Source organism: Typopeltis vanoorti, chromosome 7 (assembly GCF_054136105.1).
Source record: "Typopeltis vanoorti isolate ZY-2024b chromosome 7, IOZ_Tvanoo_1.0, whole genome shotgun sequence".
Lineage (NCBI taxonomy): Eukaryota > Metazoa > Arthropoda > Arachnida > Uropygi > Thelyphonidae > Typopeltis > Typopeltis vanoorti.
The window spans coordinates 59,232,995-59,252,158 of NC_143555.1; the positions used below are offsets into that span (position 1 = coordinate 59,232,995).

Consider the following 19,164-nt stretch of genomic DNA (forward strand, 5'->3'; position numbering starts at 1 on the left):
CCCTACTCTTCTCCATATACATGGTGGATCTCCCCAAGTTGTCGCCATCCATCACCGCTCTTTATGCCCGATGACACAATTATCATAGCCAGATCCCTCCATCCACATTTGGCCACAAACAAGCTACAGAGAACAGTCAATGAATTAGAGAACTGGTACACCAAATGGCACATTGCCATTAATCCAGGAAAAAGCTCTGCAGTACTTTTCACCAGACGTAAAGCAGAACCGAACACAAGCATACAAATGTTTGGAAAAATCATCCCTTGGCACAACTCTACCAAATATCTAGGAGTTCATCTTGACAAATGCCTGAATTTCAAGACACACAAATAACATCTCCACCAAAGCAAGTCAGACAATAGCACAGCTATATCCACTTTTGAATAGGAAGAGCTTCCTAAACATAAATAACAAAATCCTCCTCTATAAATCGGAAATAAGACCACAACTCCCTTATGCATTACCAACCTGGGGACACACAGCTAAAAGCAACATCAACAGATTACAGACGATCCAGAACAAATGCCTGAGAATGGCATTTAATGCCCCTTGGTTCACGAGAAACTTCCAGTTACACCAGGAAGCCAACCTTCCAGATATCAAGACCTACATTACAGGCATTGCAGAAAAATTCTTCACAGACACAGATAATCATCCAAATCAGCTAATTCCAAAGGCAGCAGACTACAAACCCTCAGATCATTTCAAACATAAAAAACCAAAATCCTCCATCGCAAGATAAAGCTAATACAGCATACAATGTTCACAATGAGCAGGTAATTTACCTGCAATAATCCTCTCATACACAAGCTAAAATCAGATGAAGGGATAAAGAGTCAAGGACTCGGTCCATCTCCCAAAGAAGTTCCAAGTTCCAAGCTATTCATAAAAACAACAATAAATACATAAATAGCAAACAAACTGCTTTCCTCAGTAGACAAAAGGGCCTAAAATATATAGCTCCTAAAGCAAATAAAGAAGCAATACACAAATGTTATACTTATTTAGTGCCAAAAATATTCAACATACTACCTTTAACAATAAGAAATGAAACTAATCCCAACAAATACAAAACTCAAATAAAAGAATATTTATTTTCACACAGACATGAGGAAGCTCTGTTCAAAATAACAATATAAATGATTGGTTTTGAATATTGGTATTATTAAGAACAATTTTAGGTGTAAAATGTAAAAAATTTAAAATTTAAATGCTGTTTAACTACTTTGTTTTATTTTGTTCCTAACTAATGTTATGCAACTTTCTCTGCATTTATTAGCATGTTTCCTGTGATTGTATTATGTTATTATATGAATGTACATATAATGTATATAATGAAAATATAATGATAATGCATTAAATAACTTTTTGTAACTTTATGCATATCATAACCTGGAAGAGCTGTTGCGCTTAGCTTACACATGATTGTCAGAATTTTGTATTAGAATATAAAGCTTACAATAAAAATAAAATAAAATAAATAAATAAAATATTCATTAATGCTTAGAGAGCTTTGTAATTATATCATGATCATTAAGGATCATCACCACCATCAATATCACATAATCATCCTGATGTGAATAATAATATTATACTGAAGATCATAATGAAATAATAAGAGTAAAAATTTGTTTGTATGATTTCTGTATTCCCATTTTAATAAACAGGTTTTCCATAAAAATGCATGACTTCACTGATGGTGTACACACACCACTGCACTATAGGTTTTTCGAACCTTCTGCAGAGAAGTCTGCTATTTAAGAGGAAAAAATCATCATATATTAGAAACTAGGGAACTGACAGTGCATTTGACCTGGCTTTTCAGTGAAAGTCTGGCTGCAGGAAAGGTGCCCATGGAAGGAAGGCAAGATAGTGCCATTGCCTAAATGTGGTAGCAGACTGGAAGTGTCTAATTATAGGCCAGTTTGTGTGTCATCAGTAGTTGTTCAGATCTTGGAGAAAGTAGTGAGGGACCGTATACAGCATTGGGCAGATGAGGGTTATGTTATCAGTGAGAGTCAGCATAGATTTTAGAAGGGGCACTGTTGTTTTAGCAATATGCTAGCCTTTTATGATAAAGTTACACGAGCATTAGATGAGGGAAAGGCATATACTGCCATTTTCCTAGACTTAGCAAAGGCATTTGACAGGGTGCCACATGATAAGCTGATATTCAAGTTGCAGCACATGTGTCTGGATGTCAGATTGGTCAACTGGATTCAGGATTGGCTGTCCAATAGGATCAGAGAGTTGTGTATGGTGGAGCAATATCAAAGAGGCAGCAGATTACAAGTGGGGTCCCACAGGGCTGAGTACTGGGACCTATATTGTTTAACATTTATATTAGTGACATTGTCAGTGGATTGCAAGGGGATATTCAGTTGTTTGTGGATGATGTGACGCTGGGAAGGATTATTAGTAATAGTGCAGATGTGGTAGGCCTGCAAGAGGATTTGAATAAGCTAGATAGATGGGCAAATGAATGGGGGGTGTCAGTTTAATGCAGCAAAATGTAAGGTCTTGAGGTTTGGGAAACATCGATGGGACGCTGCATACTCTATGGGAGGAGTTATACTGGAAGAAGTAGGGGAGACAAGAGATCTGGGGTTGATGATTGATAGAAACCTAAAATTTAGGGGACATATTGCAAAGGTGGTGAAGGTAACACAGAGGATTGCTGCAATAATGAGAAAGACACTGATCTAGAGAGATAAAAGGGTTATCATTCCGTTGTATAAGACTCTAATCAGACCACACTTAGTCTATTGTTCTCAGATTTGGTCCCCAGGATTTGAAGGGGATAAATTAACAGTGGAAAGGGTACAAAGGCAGGTAACAAAGATGGTTTCAGGACTGTACAATGATAGTTATGAGGATCGGCTGAGGGAATGTGGACTGCAGAGTTTGGTGGATAGAAGAAGGAGAATACTTGGCATGCGGAGATAGCAGCGAAAGTGTGTATACTCATAGATGGTATATGAGCGGCACAAGCCAACTACGATTATACTCGAGTAGTGTGGCAGCGAACATGTTAAACAATATAGGTCCCAGTACTGAGCCCTGTGTGACCCCCACTTGTAACCCTCTGCCTCCTTGAAACTGCCCCACCATACAAAACTCTCTGATACCTATCGACAGCCAATCCTGAATCCAGTTGACCAACCTGACATCCAAACCCATGTGCTTCAACTTAAATATCAGCTTATCGTGTGGCACCTGTCAAATGTCTTCACTGAATCCAAGAAAATGACAGGATATGCCTTTCTCTCATCTACTGCTCTTGTAACTTTATCATAAAAGGCTAGCATATTACTAAAACAAGAGCACTCATTCAGAAATCTATGCTGACTCTCACAGATAACATTACCCTCATCTGCCCAATGCTGTATACGTTCCTCACTAATTTCTCCAAGATCTTAATCTTGGAAAATTTAGTGAGAAATCTTGGAGAAACTACTGATGACACACAAACTGGCCTAAAATTGAAACTAAAATTGTAAAGGTTGAGTGTAAGAGGAAGGAACTTCTGCAGTGAATGTATATTTGTTGATCCTTTTTCGCAGAAGAATTTGAAGAATAGATTGGATAAAAATCAGCATGGGATTACTGAAATTAGTAGAATGTATATCTGTTCTAAAGCTTGTACGAGATCTGCAAATTTGTATACTAATGATTCGAAGAGGGAAGAATTTTTGGCACTAGTCAGTGCAATCTCACCAAAAGTTGTAGGCATTAGTGAAACTTGGCTGTCAGCAGAAGATGTGGTTACTGGAATTGAATGTGATGGGTACAGTATTTTCAGGGGGGATAGAAGATAGAATGGGGGGGGGGATTACTGTTGTTGATGATGATAGCAAATGAGTTGCAGCCAAAGAAAGTAGTGTATGAATAGTTCATTTGAGGCAGTCTGGTGTGAAATAGTGACCAATGCAACCAAATATACAGTTAGTTGCTGCTATAGGGTGGGTGGTATAGGGTGGTGATACTGAATTCATGCATCAGCAAATTAAAATTAGTGCAATGAGTGCGGGGTTAGTGATTATTATGGGGGATTTTAATTATGGTGATATCAAATGGAAGGAGGAAATATCATGTGGCAAAAAGGAAATGGAATTCATTTACCTTCTAATAGATAATTATTTGAAACAGCACATAACTGAAGGGACACAATAGTGTGAGAGTGTTGGATCGCATAGGTTCAGAGGACATATGCATAAGTAAGGTGTCCTCATTACTTCCAATTGGTAAGAGCAATCATGTGGTACTGACTTGGGAGGTTGCAAAACATTTGGATTTCTCTCATAAGAAGGGATATATATGGAACTACAGGTTAGGTGATTATAACAAGCTTCGGAGTGAGCTTACAGCCATCCCATGGCAGAGCATATTGCAGGGGAAAGATGTTAGCAGTGCATGAGACATAATCAGCAGGTATCTGAGGAAGGCAATATCAGAATATATTCTCATGTTCACGAAGACAAACAAGGTAGGTGTTAGATGGATGAGTAGTAGTATTGGTCTTGATCTACAAAAAAAATTGTTATAGAGAATTTACAAGGAGAAAGGCGATCAGTACACCCATGAGCAGTACAAGGCTCAAGCTAGGAAGGTTAAAAGCATAGTAAGAAAAGCTAAATCAGATTATGAGAAGACCTTAGCCAAAGAGATCAAGGGTAATCCCAAAGAGTTCTTCTGCTATGTGGCAAGTAAAAGGAAGAATGATTTGGAAGGATAACCTTAGTGGGTGCTGATGGTGTTTAGGTGACCAATTCAGATGTAATAGTAGAGTTACTGAGTGCTTTTCAAAAATCTATCACCAAAGTGAGGATATCTCTGTACCTGTAGCAATAACTAATGTGAGAATTGAAATTAATAAATTTCAATTCTTACATTAGTGAGAATCAAAAAAATCACACCCATTCAAATCAGAGATACTTAGTATATTGCAGAATTTAAATGCAAACACTGCTGTAGGTTTAGATGGAATATCAGCTCGGGTGTTGCGTGAATATGCAAAGGAATTGTCAATGCCTCTTACTTGGTTATTTAACTTAAGTTTGAAATCTGGCATGGTCCCTAGGGAGTGGAAGGAAGGCAAAGTGGTTTCTTTGCATAAATGTAGCTCTAAGGCTGCGGTAGTTATATAACCCGATTTACCACGACTCCCAATATCACCATCCCGGGAGGGGTAGTAAAAGTATTGGAAAATTTGGTTAAGGACAGAATTCAGAATTGCCCTAGCAATATATTAACTTATTACAATAGAATGGCATCTGAGTTGGACAAGGGGAATGGCTACACAGTGATACTTTTGGATTTTGCTGAGGCTTTTGACGGGATACACCATGGAATACTGTTGTGCACATTAGAGCAGATGGGGAAGGATACAAAACTGGTGATATGGCTAAGAGAATGGCTCATGGAGAGATACCAGAAAGCAGTGTATGGAGGAGCAGAGTCCAGGATGAAGCAGGTGACCAGTGGTGGGCCTCAGTTCTCTGTGCTTGGGCTGTTATTGTTTAATTTGCACATAAATGATATAGGAAATGGCTTGAAGAAAGATATTCGATTGTTTGTTGATGATGCAAAATTGGGTAGCACAATAAAAAAATCAAGCTGATATTGAAAGTTTGCAGGATGATTTAAATAGGCTGGAAAATGGGCAAAAGGTAATGGATGTCAGTTCAATGTGGAAAAGTGTAAAGTTATGCATTATGGGATTAAAAGCTTACCAGCTGTGTACCACATTGATGGAATGGCATTCCAAGAGATTGTTGAGGCTAGGGACTTTATGGATAGAGAGATGAAGTTCAGAGAGCACATTGCCAAGGTGTCCAAGATTGCACATAGGATTTACTTGGTTATTGAAGAACACACTAAAATCCAGAGATAAAGAGGTTATCATTCCCCTTTATGAGGCGTTGATACTTCCTCATTTGAATTACTGTGCTCAAGTCTGGTCACCTGGATTCCTTGGAGATGAGGCGGTTGTAGAGAGGGGTTCAGAAGAGAGTGACTAAGTTGGTGAGTGATGTAAAATATGCTCCCTACATTGATAGGTTGAGAGCTTATGGATTGCAGAGGTTGGTTGATAGGCAGAGAAGAGGGGATATGATAGAAACATTTAAATTACTAAAAGGTTTTTATAAGATTGTTGCAGGGGAAATATTTCAGCTGTGTGATAGTGATGGAAGAACAGAAGGTCATCCCTGGAAATTAAGGAAAAGTGTGGTTAACAAGGGTGTGAGAACTAGATTTTTTTCTTGGAGGGTGGTGAGTGGGTGGAATGCACTGCCTGACTCAGATGTGAGTTCTTCGTCTGTAAATGAATTCAAGAAGAGGTATGATAGATATTATTTTGATAGTTTGGGTCTCCCATGATGAGTCTACTTGACTCCATGGAAATACCTGTAATAATAATAATTTTTATTTATTTATTTTTAAGTTACATATGATACATACATTTGATTATATATCATACAACATTAAATACATTTGTTTACATGTGATATGTACATTACATGTGTTTGATTACATATGGTACATACTTTTTTTTTTTTTTAAATCTTGGATGAGATGTAATTTCTCAGCTTTTATCCTCGAAACTTACTTGTAAGCTTATCTAAGGGATGACACCAGTTAGTTATTATTTATTGGTTTGTTTGCTGTGTTCGGAAGCTATGAAATGAAGCCTATGTTTAATAGGCTTGATTTCCACTGCAGCCGTTGATTGAGAGATTCGCACGCATGCACACACACACACACTTACGATAACTTAGAGTGTCTTGATGCGTCGCTGAACTGGATGCCTGAACAAATATATTGTGTTTCGTTAAGTTTGTATGGTATTTTGGGTGGGTGTTTCTTGTTCAAAGTATGTCCTTAGAGCTCTTTTCAGGCTATTGTAGTTTGTAAGGTTTCTGTATTCAAAAGGTAATTTGTTTATCATGTGTGGGATGTGGAAGTTTTGTGTGGCCTTTCCATAGTGATCATTGTATTTATATGTGATATAATTAGTTGTCTGAGGTCTTGTTTATACAGTATGTATTTCTGACTGTCCTGTAGTTGGCATCAAAATAATGTTTTAGCAAAGCTGCATAGTGACATGAATGTTTTGCTGTCAGTATTTTGTGTTCTGACATTGAGTGTATATAAAATCGTTATTGTCTCTTTGTTCCCAAAAGATCAGTTTTATCATTTTGTACTGTAACGACATTAATCTATTTAGTTTGTAGGGTGCACAGAAAGCATACGTTGTTGTAGCATATCTTAGTATATTTTGGCATAGTGCTCTGTATATTAATGTTTTTAGGCATGTGGGAACTATGTCTTTTAACCTGTAGAGTTTGATACTTATTGTTCGGAGTTTGTTGTGTAGATGGTTTATGTGGCTATTCCAGTTCATATCTGCATCAAAGTAAATTCCAAGATATCTTATTGTTTCAACCTGAGTGATTGTAGTAATTTTACTGTTCTGTGTTTTTTTTTTTTTATGTTAGAGAGAGTGAATGTTGGATGGTTATATATCTGTTTATCAACTGGTCGAGTCAGTGGATCGCTGAATGTCATTAATTTTGTCTTATCTGAGTTTAGGTGTATGGAGTTTTTTGTAAGTCAGTCTTACATTCATCAGATTTATGTCATGTTGCATATTTGTTTGGGCTGTGCTTGTGTTATTATGGATGGATATTATCGTTGTATCATCTGTGTATTGGAATATCTTACCTTTGAGAGGTAGCTGATTAATATCGTGCGTGTAAATGTTGAATAGAGTTGGGGAGAGTACAGCTCCACGAGGCACTCCACAGGTTACTGGTAGCTCTCTACTTCGGTTTGACCCAATACGTGTGATATGGTTTCTATTTTGGAGGTACCTTTGTAAACCACCTGTGCAGAGGCCCATCTATTCCAACAGGCCTTAGCTTTTCTAACAAGGTTTGATGTGTGAGTGTATCAAATGCTTTAGTTAGATCAATAAAGACTACCATGGCAATTTTGTTTTTGTCTAAGGCGGTATTAATTACGTCTGCAAAGTCTTCCAAGAGAGATGTTGTTTCCTTATTTTTCTGAAAACCATATTGTGTTTTGGGGATAATATGAAAGGTCTCTGTATATGCTGTGAGTTTCTTCAGTATGATCACTCCATAATTTGATTATAATTGGTAATGTTGCTATGGGTCTGTAATTGCTGATTAAATGTCTTTTTCCATGTTTGTATATGGGTGTGATTATGGTGGTCTTTAGCATACTTTCTATCTGTCCTGTTTTAAATATTTTATTTATTAATTTTAGTAGGATAGGACCTAAACTAGTTGCATGTTGCTTGATATCCTTAGGTCTTATTCCATCAATTCCTGGGACTTTGTTTGGTTTGATTTGATGTATTACAGAGAGAAGTTCTGCTTCTTTTATGGTTGGGAACCATAATGTCTGTTTTGATTGTTGTCCAAGTAGAGGATCACGTTTTGGGATTGGAGGAATATTTCTATGCAGTTCTTGGATGGAGTCTGCAAAGTATTGGTTAAATTCATTTGCTAGTTGTTGGATAGATTTTGCGTCTTTCATGAAGCTGTGTTTTATGGTTTCAAAGGCGGTGGTGTTGGGAGCACAATCTAGCATCTCATTGATCAGATGCCAGGTTTATTTCATGTTGTTTTGTGCAGAGGTTAATTTGTCTCTGTAGTAGTTTCTTTTTGTATTTCTTATTTGTGTTGTAAGGCAATTCCTTGTTATCTTATATTCAGTTTTCAAAGCTGTGTATTTGGATATCATTTTAATTCTTTCCATAGAGCGTCCTTTCTGTGTATTTCTAGGATTAAATTTTGTGTTATCCAAGGATTTTGGGTTGTTTTTGAATGAATTCTGACTTTCTTTGCAGCTTTCTTATATATTTCCTTCAGTGTGAGTTTAATGTTGTTGTACAAGATATCTGCTGAATCTAATGCCATGTGTTCTCAGTGGTTATTCTTATTTCGTGGTTGACTATTTCTTCGTCTATTATTGTTTTATGATCGACATGCATGAAGTGAGGTCCTTTATCTAATATCTTATTGTTATTATTATAATGATAGTTTGTCTGGTTAATTTTGTTGTAATTTTTAAAAAAAGGGGCAGGGTGAGAATCAGCTAACCAATAACCTCAAAGCCGATTCTCAAAATTTCTGACAAAAAACTTTATATCCTCAACAAAGACCATTAATACTGGAAACCACATCGATCCATACTTGTACATTCCCTGATTATGCCACTGACTGAAAGCATACTATTGAAATAGTACATAATCCTGAAACAAAATGAATGGTAAGCTGCTGTGATAAATGAATTGAGTGCTTGACAATTTTCGTAATATTCTGCATAGGTTATTTTTAAAGAGTGCAACGATAGCCTCAAAAGAAAAACTAACTCAAGAATTTTTACAGATGAAAACAAAAGTAACAAATTTAACATAATGAAGAATAATACATAAAGGCCTCCATAAGAGATCCTTTATGTATAAATTAAAATAAAAATAAAATAAAATAAAAATAATATACTCACATGGGCCAGTGCTATGTGATGGATCTAGGTACAAAAGGCCAAAAATGAAGCTTCTTTTTTATATATAATAACAAAACAAAAAACATAAAAATAAAAACAAAAGTAAAAAAAAATAAAAATAATAAAAATCTTAGTTTTTTTTTTTCAGATGTTTAGGGAAATTAAAGTATGATAATTGTATAATTTTTTTTATTTTTTTGCCAGCCTGGTTGGCCGAGTGGTTAGCGTATCCCTTCTCCAGCCAAAAGGCTGTGGGTTCAAATCCCGCTGTTGGCATGGATGTTTGTGATTGTCTGTGAAAATACTAGTGGTGGTGGTGGTGATGGTGGTGGCTGGCAGTAGATAGCATTGGTGTAGTTGCAGTTCATTGTACTTGGTGAATTGAGTGGTGGAGAAGGAGAGTTGTACAGCAGGTGCCCTCCCTCGATGAGTCCTTGGACTCCCTGGAGGTATCACATAATAATAATGATAATAATAATTTTTCTAGCAGAAGAGGTAAATGTGATTATTATTCCCCAGAAAATTATTTCAAAAATCATAAAAAGTATTTTTATTTTTCAAATTTTTGAAGTCAACAGGAAGCACAAGTAGCCTGAATGACCAGTACCTTCTTTGCAATCAACTAGCATTGAGTCTGACTCCCACTGTGCCATGTGAAGTTATTAGGTGTTAAGTGTGTGTATGTGATAGATTTTAACTACTCAGTATTCAATGTTGCCCCCCCCCCAATCATACAAATACTCATCGATTAGATATAAAGTGGCATTAAAAAGGCCAAGTTTGGTCTTTACAGCATGGTTCTTGAAAACAGAAAGTAGTAATTAATTTTTTTTTAATTAAAATTGTACAGAAACTTTGTGCACTGCCATTTAGTGTATTAACTGCTGAGAGAAGTCTTGTGAATTCGGCGACTAAAGTTCTGGTTGTGATCTAATATAACTCGAGAATTAAACTAACTATTTGGGCTTCAATACACATTCACTGATTATTATTACTATTATTGTCCGTGCGGTTAGCCTAGTGGCTGTGCACTTAGCAACCATATGACTGGGGAAGGAGTGTCCCAGGTTCGATTCCCGTTGAAGATGTGAGGAATTTGAGGATCTTCCTCAGCCATAGCCAAGTGAGCTGGTCTTGGGTGCGGGCAGTAGGGTTTTTTCCTGCCAGTTTATCTGGCATTTTTCATTCCGCAAACAGGCAAACCGGCCCCGTGAACACACGTGGATCTATGGCCATAAATACTTAATCTCCCCATGAGGGGGCTCAACTCGCCCCAATAGGGATGGGGGAGAAAAAGGGAGGAAAACTCCATACGAATAAATAAATAAAAATTACTATTATTAACAGCAGACTTCCATGGAGTTAATGACTCATCATGTGAGGTCCCAATGTTACACATACATGGCTAATCACATTGTGCATCAAATGTATTCACATTTTCTGCAATCAATACTACACTCTCTCAATCAATGCATCCAATCGATCACCACTCCATGCCAAAAGCCTGATTTTCACTTACTAGCTCACAACCTCCTTATACAGCTTCTATAGATGACATCCTGTTCTCCCACCATTTAGGAAAAACCTCTTCCAGGTTACATTCATGTTGGAGGTTTAATGGAATATTATCAGCACTGAGAAAGGATTAAAATTAATTTTAATACTTCTTCTCTGTCACAGAGACATCTTCAGGGATTACAAAAAAACTTTTTGTAACAACACACACACAAAATAATACAACAGTGAGTGAAACTAAAGTCACTGATTAAACTTCACTGATTAAAAAAAACTGCATTAAACTTCCCAAAATTTGGGAAACATTAATTATCAGAGATCTCTCTTTACATCCTAGGCCACATAGTGCCCATAGAGGACATGCCACCTAGATAGGACTTTAGTTTCGCTCACTATTGTATTATTTTGTGTGTGTGTGTGTGTGTGTGTGTGTGTGTGTGTGTGTGTGTGTGTGTGTTGTTACAAAAAGTTTTTTGTAATCCCTGAAGATATCTCTGTGACAGAGACGAAATATTGGAAGTATTAAAATTAGTTTTAATCCTTTCTCAGTACTGATAATATTCCATTAAACCTCCAACATGAATTCTTCACAGCACTTAAGCCTCAACACACAGATTCTTCCAGGTTAATCTGATAAAAACCTTATCATTAACTGATATGCCTCTATCATGTACCTACTTCTTTTCTCGCATCCATTAACTCCAAACTGTATTTTCTCAAACGTTTTTCATACTCAACATTCCAGTGATCAGAAATCACCTTTGTCAATTGTCTCTGGACCCTTTCCAATATCTCTTCATCCTTTTGAAAACCAGGTGACCAAATCTATGCACAATAGTCCATATGTAGCCTAATCAATGCCTTATACAATGGAACCATTGTATAAGGCATTAAACAATGCTTTATACAGTAAACCATAAAATCTCTCTATTTCTACAAGTTGGTGTCCCTTGTTTCACTGCCAGATCCATTGTACTGTCTTCAAAATTTAATAATGTGTCCTCTAAATTTTAGGTCCTTATCTACCATCACGACTAGATCTCTTATTCCCCCCCCCCCACCTACTCCAATATATTCTTGCCAATTCTATACTCTGCATCCCATCTTTGCTTCCTGAATTTTAAAACTTACACTTTGCAACAGTGAAATGGCAACCCCATTCCCAGAACCCATGGAAATGACCTCAGTCTATTCAAGTCCTCTTGTAAAGCTAAAACATCTACTGTACTCTACTCCTCATAGTTGTTCCCAACTTTGCACCATCTGGAAAAACTGAATACCCCATTCATACAAGTTAAACAGCAATGGCTATAAAACAGATCCCTTAGGCACACCACCATTAAAACAGACTTTCCTCTTCAGGGATATTGCTCCCCCATATACAACTTGCTGATCAGATAGCCAACCTTCAATTAAATGCACTGATCTATTATCCAACCCCATCTGTTTCAATTTAATTATCAACTTATCATGTGGAATTCAACAAAACAAAAGCATTTGCAAAATCTAAGTATACCACTGGCTATGCATCTCCCTTGTCTAATGCACTTCTCACCTCATTGTAACAGGGAAGAAGATTATTAGAACATCATCTTTTTAGCAATCTCATGCCATCCAACAAAGAGAATGCCATTGTTCACTCTATTTGATGAACCACATGAGATTTTGGTCCACACTAATCTCTTCAACACTTACCACACCTGACACACAGATTAGCCTATAATCTGAAGACTGAGCTTTGTGACTTCCCCAATGAAGCAGTACAATTTTGCATTCCTTCCACTCTTTGGAACTTGGCTCAATGTACGACTCATATTAAACAAGTATGTCAATGCAGATGTCAACTCCTTGCCACATTCTCTCAAAACAAGTGGTGATATATCATCATGTCCCACAAACTTATTAACATCAAGTTTACTCAATTCCCCATATGTACCAACTGCTCACTTACAAGATTAGTCTCTCCTCCTACTCCTTTATGGTTAGCCTCCTCTCCTTCCATTCCATCACACTCTACATGATTTGACATTCATGAGGATGAAATGCCTTTATAAATAGCTCATTTCATACCTCATATACAGATATTAACCTTTATAAACAAATCTCAGTACTTCGCAAAAACATGTAAAAATAGGAGTATAAGAGATTTTCCAAAACGTTAGGGTTGGAAGTTTTCTCTTAACAATAAGAAGCCTTGATCTGCTTTTGCCTTTTTTAAATAAAACATTTGAAAACAACACTTTTGATTTTTTGTCATGCAAAGAAAAATCTGAATCAGAAAGTGATTATAACATACTCTGAATATCAGGAAGCTTTCACAGTAAAAGGATGTCTATTAATTACTGTAAAATGCAATATTTAATAATACAATAATACCCTGCCTTATGACACTTCACTTTACAATGATCTGCTCATTTGATGCTTTTCGATTATTATGAATGTCCATCTATATGATGCCACATTCGCTCATATGTGAGAATGTGGCATCATATTCGCAACAAGCGCCTCCATAGCGCAATTGGAAGAACGACAGTACATTGCACCCTTCGATTGGAATAAGCCTAAGTTCGATTCTCATCGCGACGGGAGGAATCTTTATCTGCACGATTTCAATCGAAGGTCAGTTAGCCGATCTCATACGGAGGTAGCAGGGTTTTTTCTCCCGGAAACTCAGGTTTTTCATCCCGCATACAGACGAATCGGCCCTTCAGAACACACGCAATTTATAGACAAAAAATACTAGTTGTGGTGGCCGGTAGATGGCATTGATGGAGATGATTCGTAGTAGATGTTCGGTGTAGTGGTTGAGACAGCTGTAAGTGTCCTCCCGCGATGAGTCTTTGGACTCCTTGGAGGTCAGGAATAATAATAATAATAATATGTCAATTTTAGCAGCATGATGCTGCCAACAGATGTGCAATATTTGTGAACTCATGTAGAAAGTATTTTACCCTGGGTATAATAAATATTAAAGATACCAAGCTATTTTAAACATGGTTTTACTCCATTTCCCAAGTAAGCAAACAGACAAACAAGTCAAGTTTGTGCCTGCAAGTGTTGCAAGTCTAGTTGACCCTGCACGTAGTGCAAGACCAAGGCAACTCATGGTAAGAGTAGAATAAGCTCTGATCACTAATCTTAATATTTACCCTTAATGCAAAGCACATCTCCTGGAGGAGATGTATGATGCTTTGTATTAAAGGCAAGGGGCCACTACCAGACCGGTTTTCGACTTTTTTCGATTTATATCTCCTCCTGAGATTTTTATTTAATAAGGTTAAAACATGGTAACTTGTTCTGGTAAAATACTTATAAGCTCTGTATTACTAAAATCTTGGTATTTCTAGCCTGGCTCCCATTGATGAGACCTCAATAAACATCGAAACCAGTCTGGGTAGTGGCCCCTTGCCTTTAATACAAAGCATCATACAGCTCCTCCAGGAGATGTGCTTTGCATTAAGGGTAAATATTAAGATTAGCGATCAGAGCTTATTCTACTCTTACCATGAGTTGCCTTGGTTTTGCACTATGTGTAGGGTCAGCTAGACTTGCAACACTTGCAGGCGCAAACTTGACTTGTTTGTCTGTTTGCTTACTTGGGAAATGGAGTAAAACCATGTTTAAAATAGCTTGGTATCTTTAAAATTTATGAACTCAGTTTCTTCATAACATCGTTGTTACTATCTACATCTCTCTATGTTTTGGTGTTTCATTGTGAACTATAACTGTTTATAACTATTATATCTTTTTACTGATGTTAATAATGGAAGATAAAATTCAAAGTAAGGGTGTCTGTTGCTTAGATGCATAACCCTATTACATTAGATACTAACATGATTAAATTTAGCGACGATGGTGTATCGAACACTGAGATGAATGTAGGCTAAACTTATCTCACACTACTGTTGTTACAGTTGTTAAAAATAAAGATCAAATGAAAAGCGCTCCACTAGTTAATACTACAGTTATCTGTAAATTTGACAATTTTAAGGCTGAAATGGAAAATCTTTTAATGGAGTAAATTGATAACCAAACCAGCTGGTATGTTCTTTTAAACCAAACTATTCAGAATAACTTTTTTGTTTGCAAAAATTCTAAATTTATTGTTTGCATAACTGATATAAATTAATAGTTTATGTCATTTGCACACATGTGACCACTTAAAAATGTTAAGTTAAATTATGCATCTACAAGTGGAGGGAAGGAGGGGGAGCAGTGATTCACTATAGGATGGTAATCTGGAACCTAACATGTCATATGACAGGGTATGCCTGTAATACTAAAATATACTATTATCCTTTTATTAGAGGTTCGGTGTAGTGGTTGAGACAGTTGTATAGTAGGTGTCCTCCCGCGATGAGTCTTCGGACTCCTTGGAGGTGTCACGAATAATAATAATGTTTTAGTATGCCTGTAAGACTAAAACATAATAAAAGGCAATGAAAATAATATAATAATATAGCAGTAAAAGCTATAAAACATTATTATTATTATCATCATGAGATCCCTATGGAGTCAAAAGTCTCATTGTGTAATGAGATGTGTATATTCAAGAATATATAAGTATGGATAATCTAAAGTAGTCAGGTCACTGATAAAAAAAATGTGAAATGGAAAATATTATTAGTGGAATTTGAAGTGACAGCAACTTGTAAAATATCCAGATTCTAAATGGAATTCAGTTAGGAATGCTTTAAAAGACAAAAAAAAAAGAACTGACTACTTGAAGAATTCATAAATAATCTTAATAGTATTACATCATAATATCCTGTACATATCCTTGAAAATACATATGATGATGAAATAAATATAATGATGATTATGACAGAATATATCTCACATTCTCATCATCTCCTGCTCTGCTTCTTTTCCCTGGACAGAAGGAAAGAACTGAAGCATAGGGAACTAAAAACAGTATGAAATCAATATCTGTGGTGTGTGTGGGGGGGGGGATGTGAAGAAGCAATGCTTGAACACATGGAAATCAATGTTTTCTTAGAAAAAGTGACAGATAGGAATAATGGAAAAGGTTACTGTTTGGTGAGGAGTAGTCAAAAGTTGAGTGATGACAGTAATGCTGGGATAGTTGCAGACGTCTATGTATGAATGCTAGGAGTATTAGGAATAAGGGGAAAGAATTCATGCCACTGATTCTGTTAATTTTTCTGAAAATCATTGAAACAAAATGAAATATTAATTGAAATTAATGTTTTGGCTTTTCATTTTAATTACAAAATGAAATATTGTTGGATGAGGATGATGTACTAATGCAAAGAGTAATGGAAGGGCATGTGTTTTCCATGAGGAGACATGAACAGTAATAAAGAAGGTGAATGCTATAAATAATAGCAGAGGAACTGGACTAGTTCAAGGTGGAAAGCAAGGGAGAAGGGAAAGAGTGGTATTAATTTCATATTGCATGTTGTGATGTAGACAGGTTAAAATGTAAAGTAGGATGATGTTATGGTACTGGAAATATGGTATGTGTGATCATTATATGTGCATTTTAATTAGTGAAATATACAATGAAATAAAGATAGAATCTAAGAGCAAGGAAAACGAAGATGATATTGTAACAGGAATAGAAATGGAGGATGCAGTATTTTTCATGAGGATAGAAAGAGTAAGAAGGGAGAGGGAGTGCTGCTGATGATAAGAGGGGATTTAAGTTCACATAAGCTAGACATGAAAGAGGGAAATAGTGGCAATGGTTATGAGGCAGTGGGTGTGTAATGTAGAGGTTGACAGGAAGACATATTTAGTTCGATGTTGTTATAGGCCTGGGAATGTGGAGTGTGGTGATGAAGAAATGTAAAAACAATTTGGATTAGTGAACAAAGGAAGGATAATTATTATGCGTGATTGTAATTATGGCTGTATAGTTTGAAATGAAGAGATAGCATTTCATTTGGGAATAAGGAAAATGAATTTCCCAACTTCAGAGATAACTATCCCAGATAGCATGAGGATCAAGAGTTCTAGATCTGATCATTTTGTCATGGGATGCAATTGTGAGAGAAGTTTCACACTTTCCTCCAATTGGCAAGAGTGATCATGAAGTAATCACCTGTGTTGTGGCTAGTCATGTGCAGATTTTTGTGAGAAAAGGATATATGTGAAATTATACGACTTGTAATTATGACAAGCCTTAGGAGACAGCTTGGAACTTAACATGGCATGAGGAGTTGAGTGGATGCAGATAAGTTATCAGCCCTCAATAGATAAGAATATGTTAGGTGACTGTGACCTGTACAGAGCCTGGTGAGAACAACTTCTCTTCTGTTTCTACATTGATTAGACTGCCGATGCTTAATTTCAGGCTTTATCTCATGCAATTTAGATGTCTGTAGTCTGTATACCAAACTGACAACCATACATAGAAAATATATCAGCAGATCTAGCAGTTGCATCTGTAGCCTCATTGCCTTAATTAAAATGTAGCTGGGCATCCAGCATGGCCAAACATCAAAATTTAGGATCTTCATTTTGTCCAACAATTGTAAAACACTGCAAAACAGAGCATGCAGATTGTATACAGGAGGAGATAGCCTGTACAGAACTTACTGAGTTTGTATAAATCATACACTTTAAGCAGCAGTTTTGTTTTATATGAACAAGCTGAATTGTATGCATCTCTGTTTATAATTCTTCTAATCAACTAGAATCTGGCTGGATATGATAAAGACAGGAAACACAGCAACAGAACCAAGGGGTCTAGATTTTGAACCACCAGTATAGACGGAAAGGAAATCAGAGTGCTCTGCTCTTGACACATTAAATAGCTACATGTAGACAGATAAAGAGTGTGGACCTTCCTTGGCTGGCACAATGAGAGGCAGCATGATGAAGTGTAAACCTGGCTGGCCGAGTGGTTAGTGTATTTGCTCTCCAGCCAAAAGGTTCAAATCCCGCCATGGGCATGGATGTTTGTGATTGTCTTTGGAAATACTAGTGGTGGTGTTCAGCGGTAGATGCCATTGGTGTAGTTGCAGTCAGTTGGTGGATTGAGTGGCAGAGACAGAGTTGTAGAGCAGGTGCTCTCCCTCGATGAGTCTTTGTACTCCCTGGAGGTGTCTAATAATAATAATTATTATTATTGCACCTTCTAATGGATAAATAAACCTCCCATGGAAGAATGCTGTCATGTTAGGTGCAGGTAATGTTGTCAACATTCATGCCAATAGCTTGCATAACTTGTTTAATATGCATACCAAAGGGATGCATTGCAGTCTGATGTGTGTAATATTGAGCCTTCCAAGACAAAGAAATCAACTCCAGTCCATTCAGGATGGATGTTAGAAGAGACTTTTTGAAGCACAGTTAAGAGATATCTGTTTCTGTCTAAATGAGAGAGCAGGTACATTTACTTTGACGTATGCTTTGAATGGGCAACGTACAAAAAAGCATCAGAAGAAATCCATATACTCTGATGATGGAAGGGATCTAACCATCACAGGCTTTGCTGCTTTGCAGAACCATATATTTTTTCAGCCGTAGTCCAGCTTTGAAAATACAAGTGCATGATAAAGGGGAAGTAATAAAAATTGTTGAAAGTTTATTTTTCAATTGGTTAGATTATGTTAAATTTAGTTTAATCCTTTATCCAAGTGTGAGCAAACAAAGTTTGTGCTGGAAAATATCTTCAGGACTGGGGTAAGGTAGTACAACACCGGGCAACTTGCAGCAAAGGTGGAGCAAGCCAACATCACTCCTATCTCAGTATCTCCCATAATGCCAAACACATCTCCTTACGGATATGTATAATGTTATGCATTAAGGGAAGGGCCACTACCCAGACTAGTTTCGACCTTTATTGAGATCTCTTCAGTGGGAGCCAGGGCCAGAGGTGGAGATACCAGGCAGAAGCAATGGCAAGCCATCTTTACCTATAGGAGTTGCCAAATGGTGTGCCACCTTTTTATTAAATTACTCTGGATTTAGAGAAAGATGTTGAAAGTTTATTTTTCATTTGGTTAGACTATAATAAATTTAGTTTAATCCTTTATCCAAGTGTGAGCAAACAAAGTTTTCACCTGAAAATATCTTCAGGACTGGGGTAAGGTAGTACAACACCGGGAAACTCGCAGCTCACCCCACTACTACCTTAGT

General features: G+C 36.8%; 1 protein-coding gene across 1 annotated transcript in view; it reads right to left on the bottom strand.

The window, feature by feature from the left end:
- LOC150104706 (fat-like cadherin-related tumor suppressor homolog) overlaps nucleotides 1–19,164 on the bottom strand; it is a 573,066-nt gene that overhangs the window by 430,302 nt on the left and 123,600 nt on the right. The window contains exon 8 of the mRNA XM_090395611.1: nucleotides 9,541–9,564. Coding sequence (XP_090251737.1) covers nucleotides 9,541–9,564 — 24 coding nt within the window. The remainder of the gene's footprint in view (nucleotides 1–9,540; nucleotides 9,565–19,164) is intronic.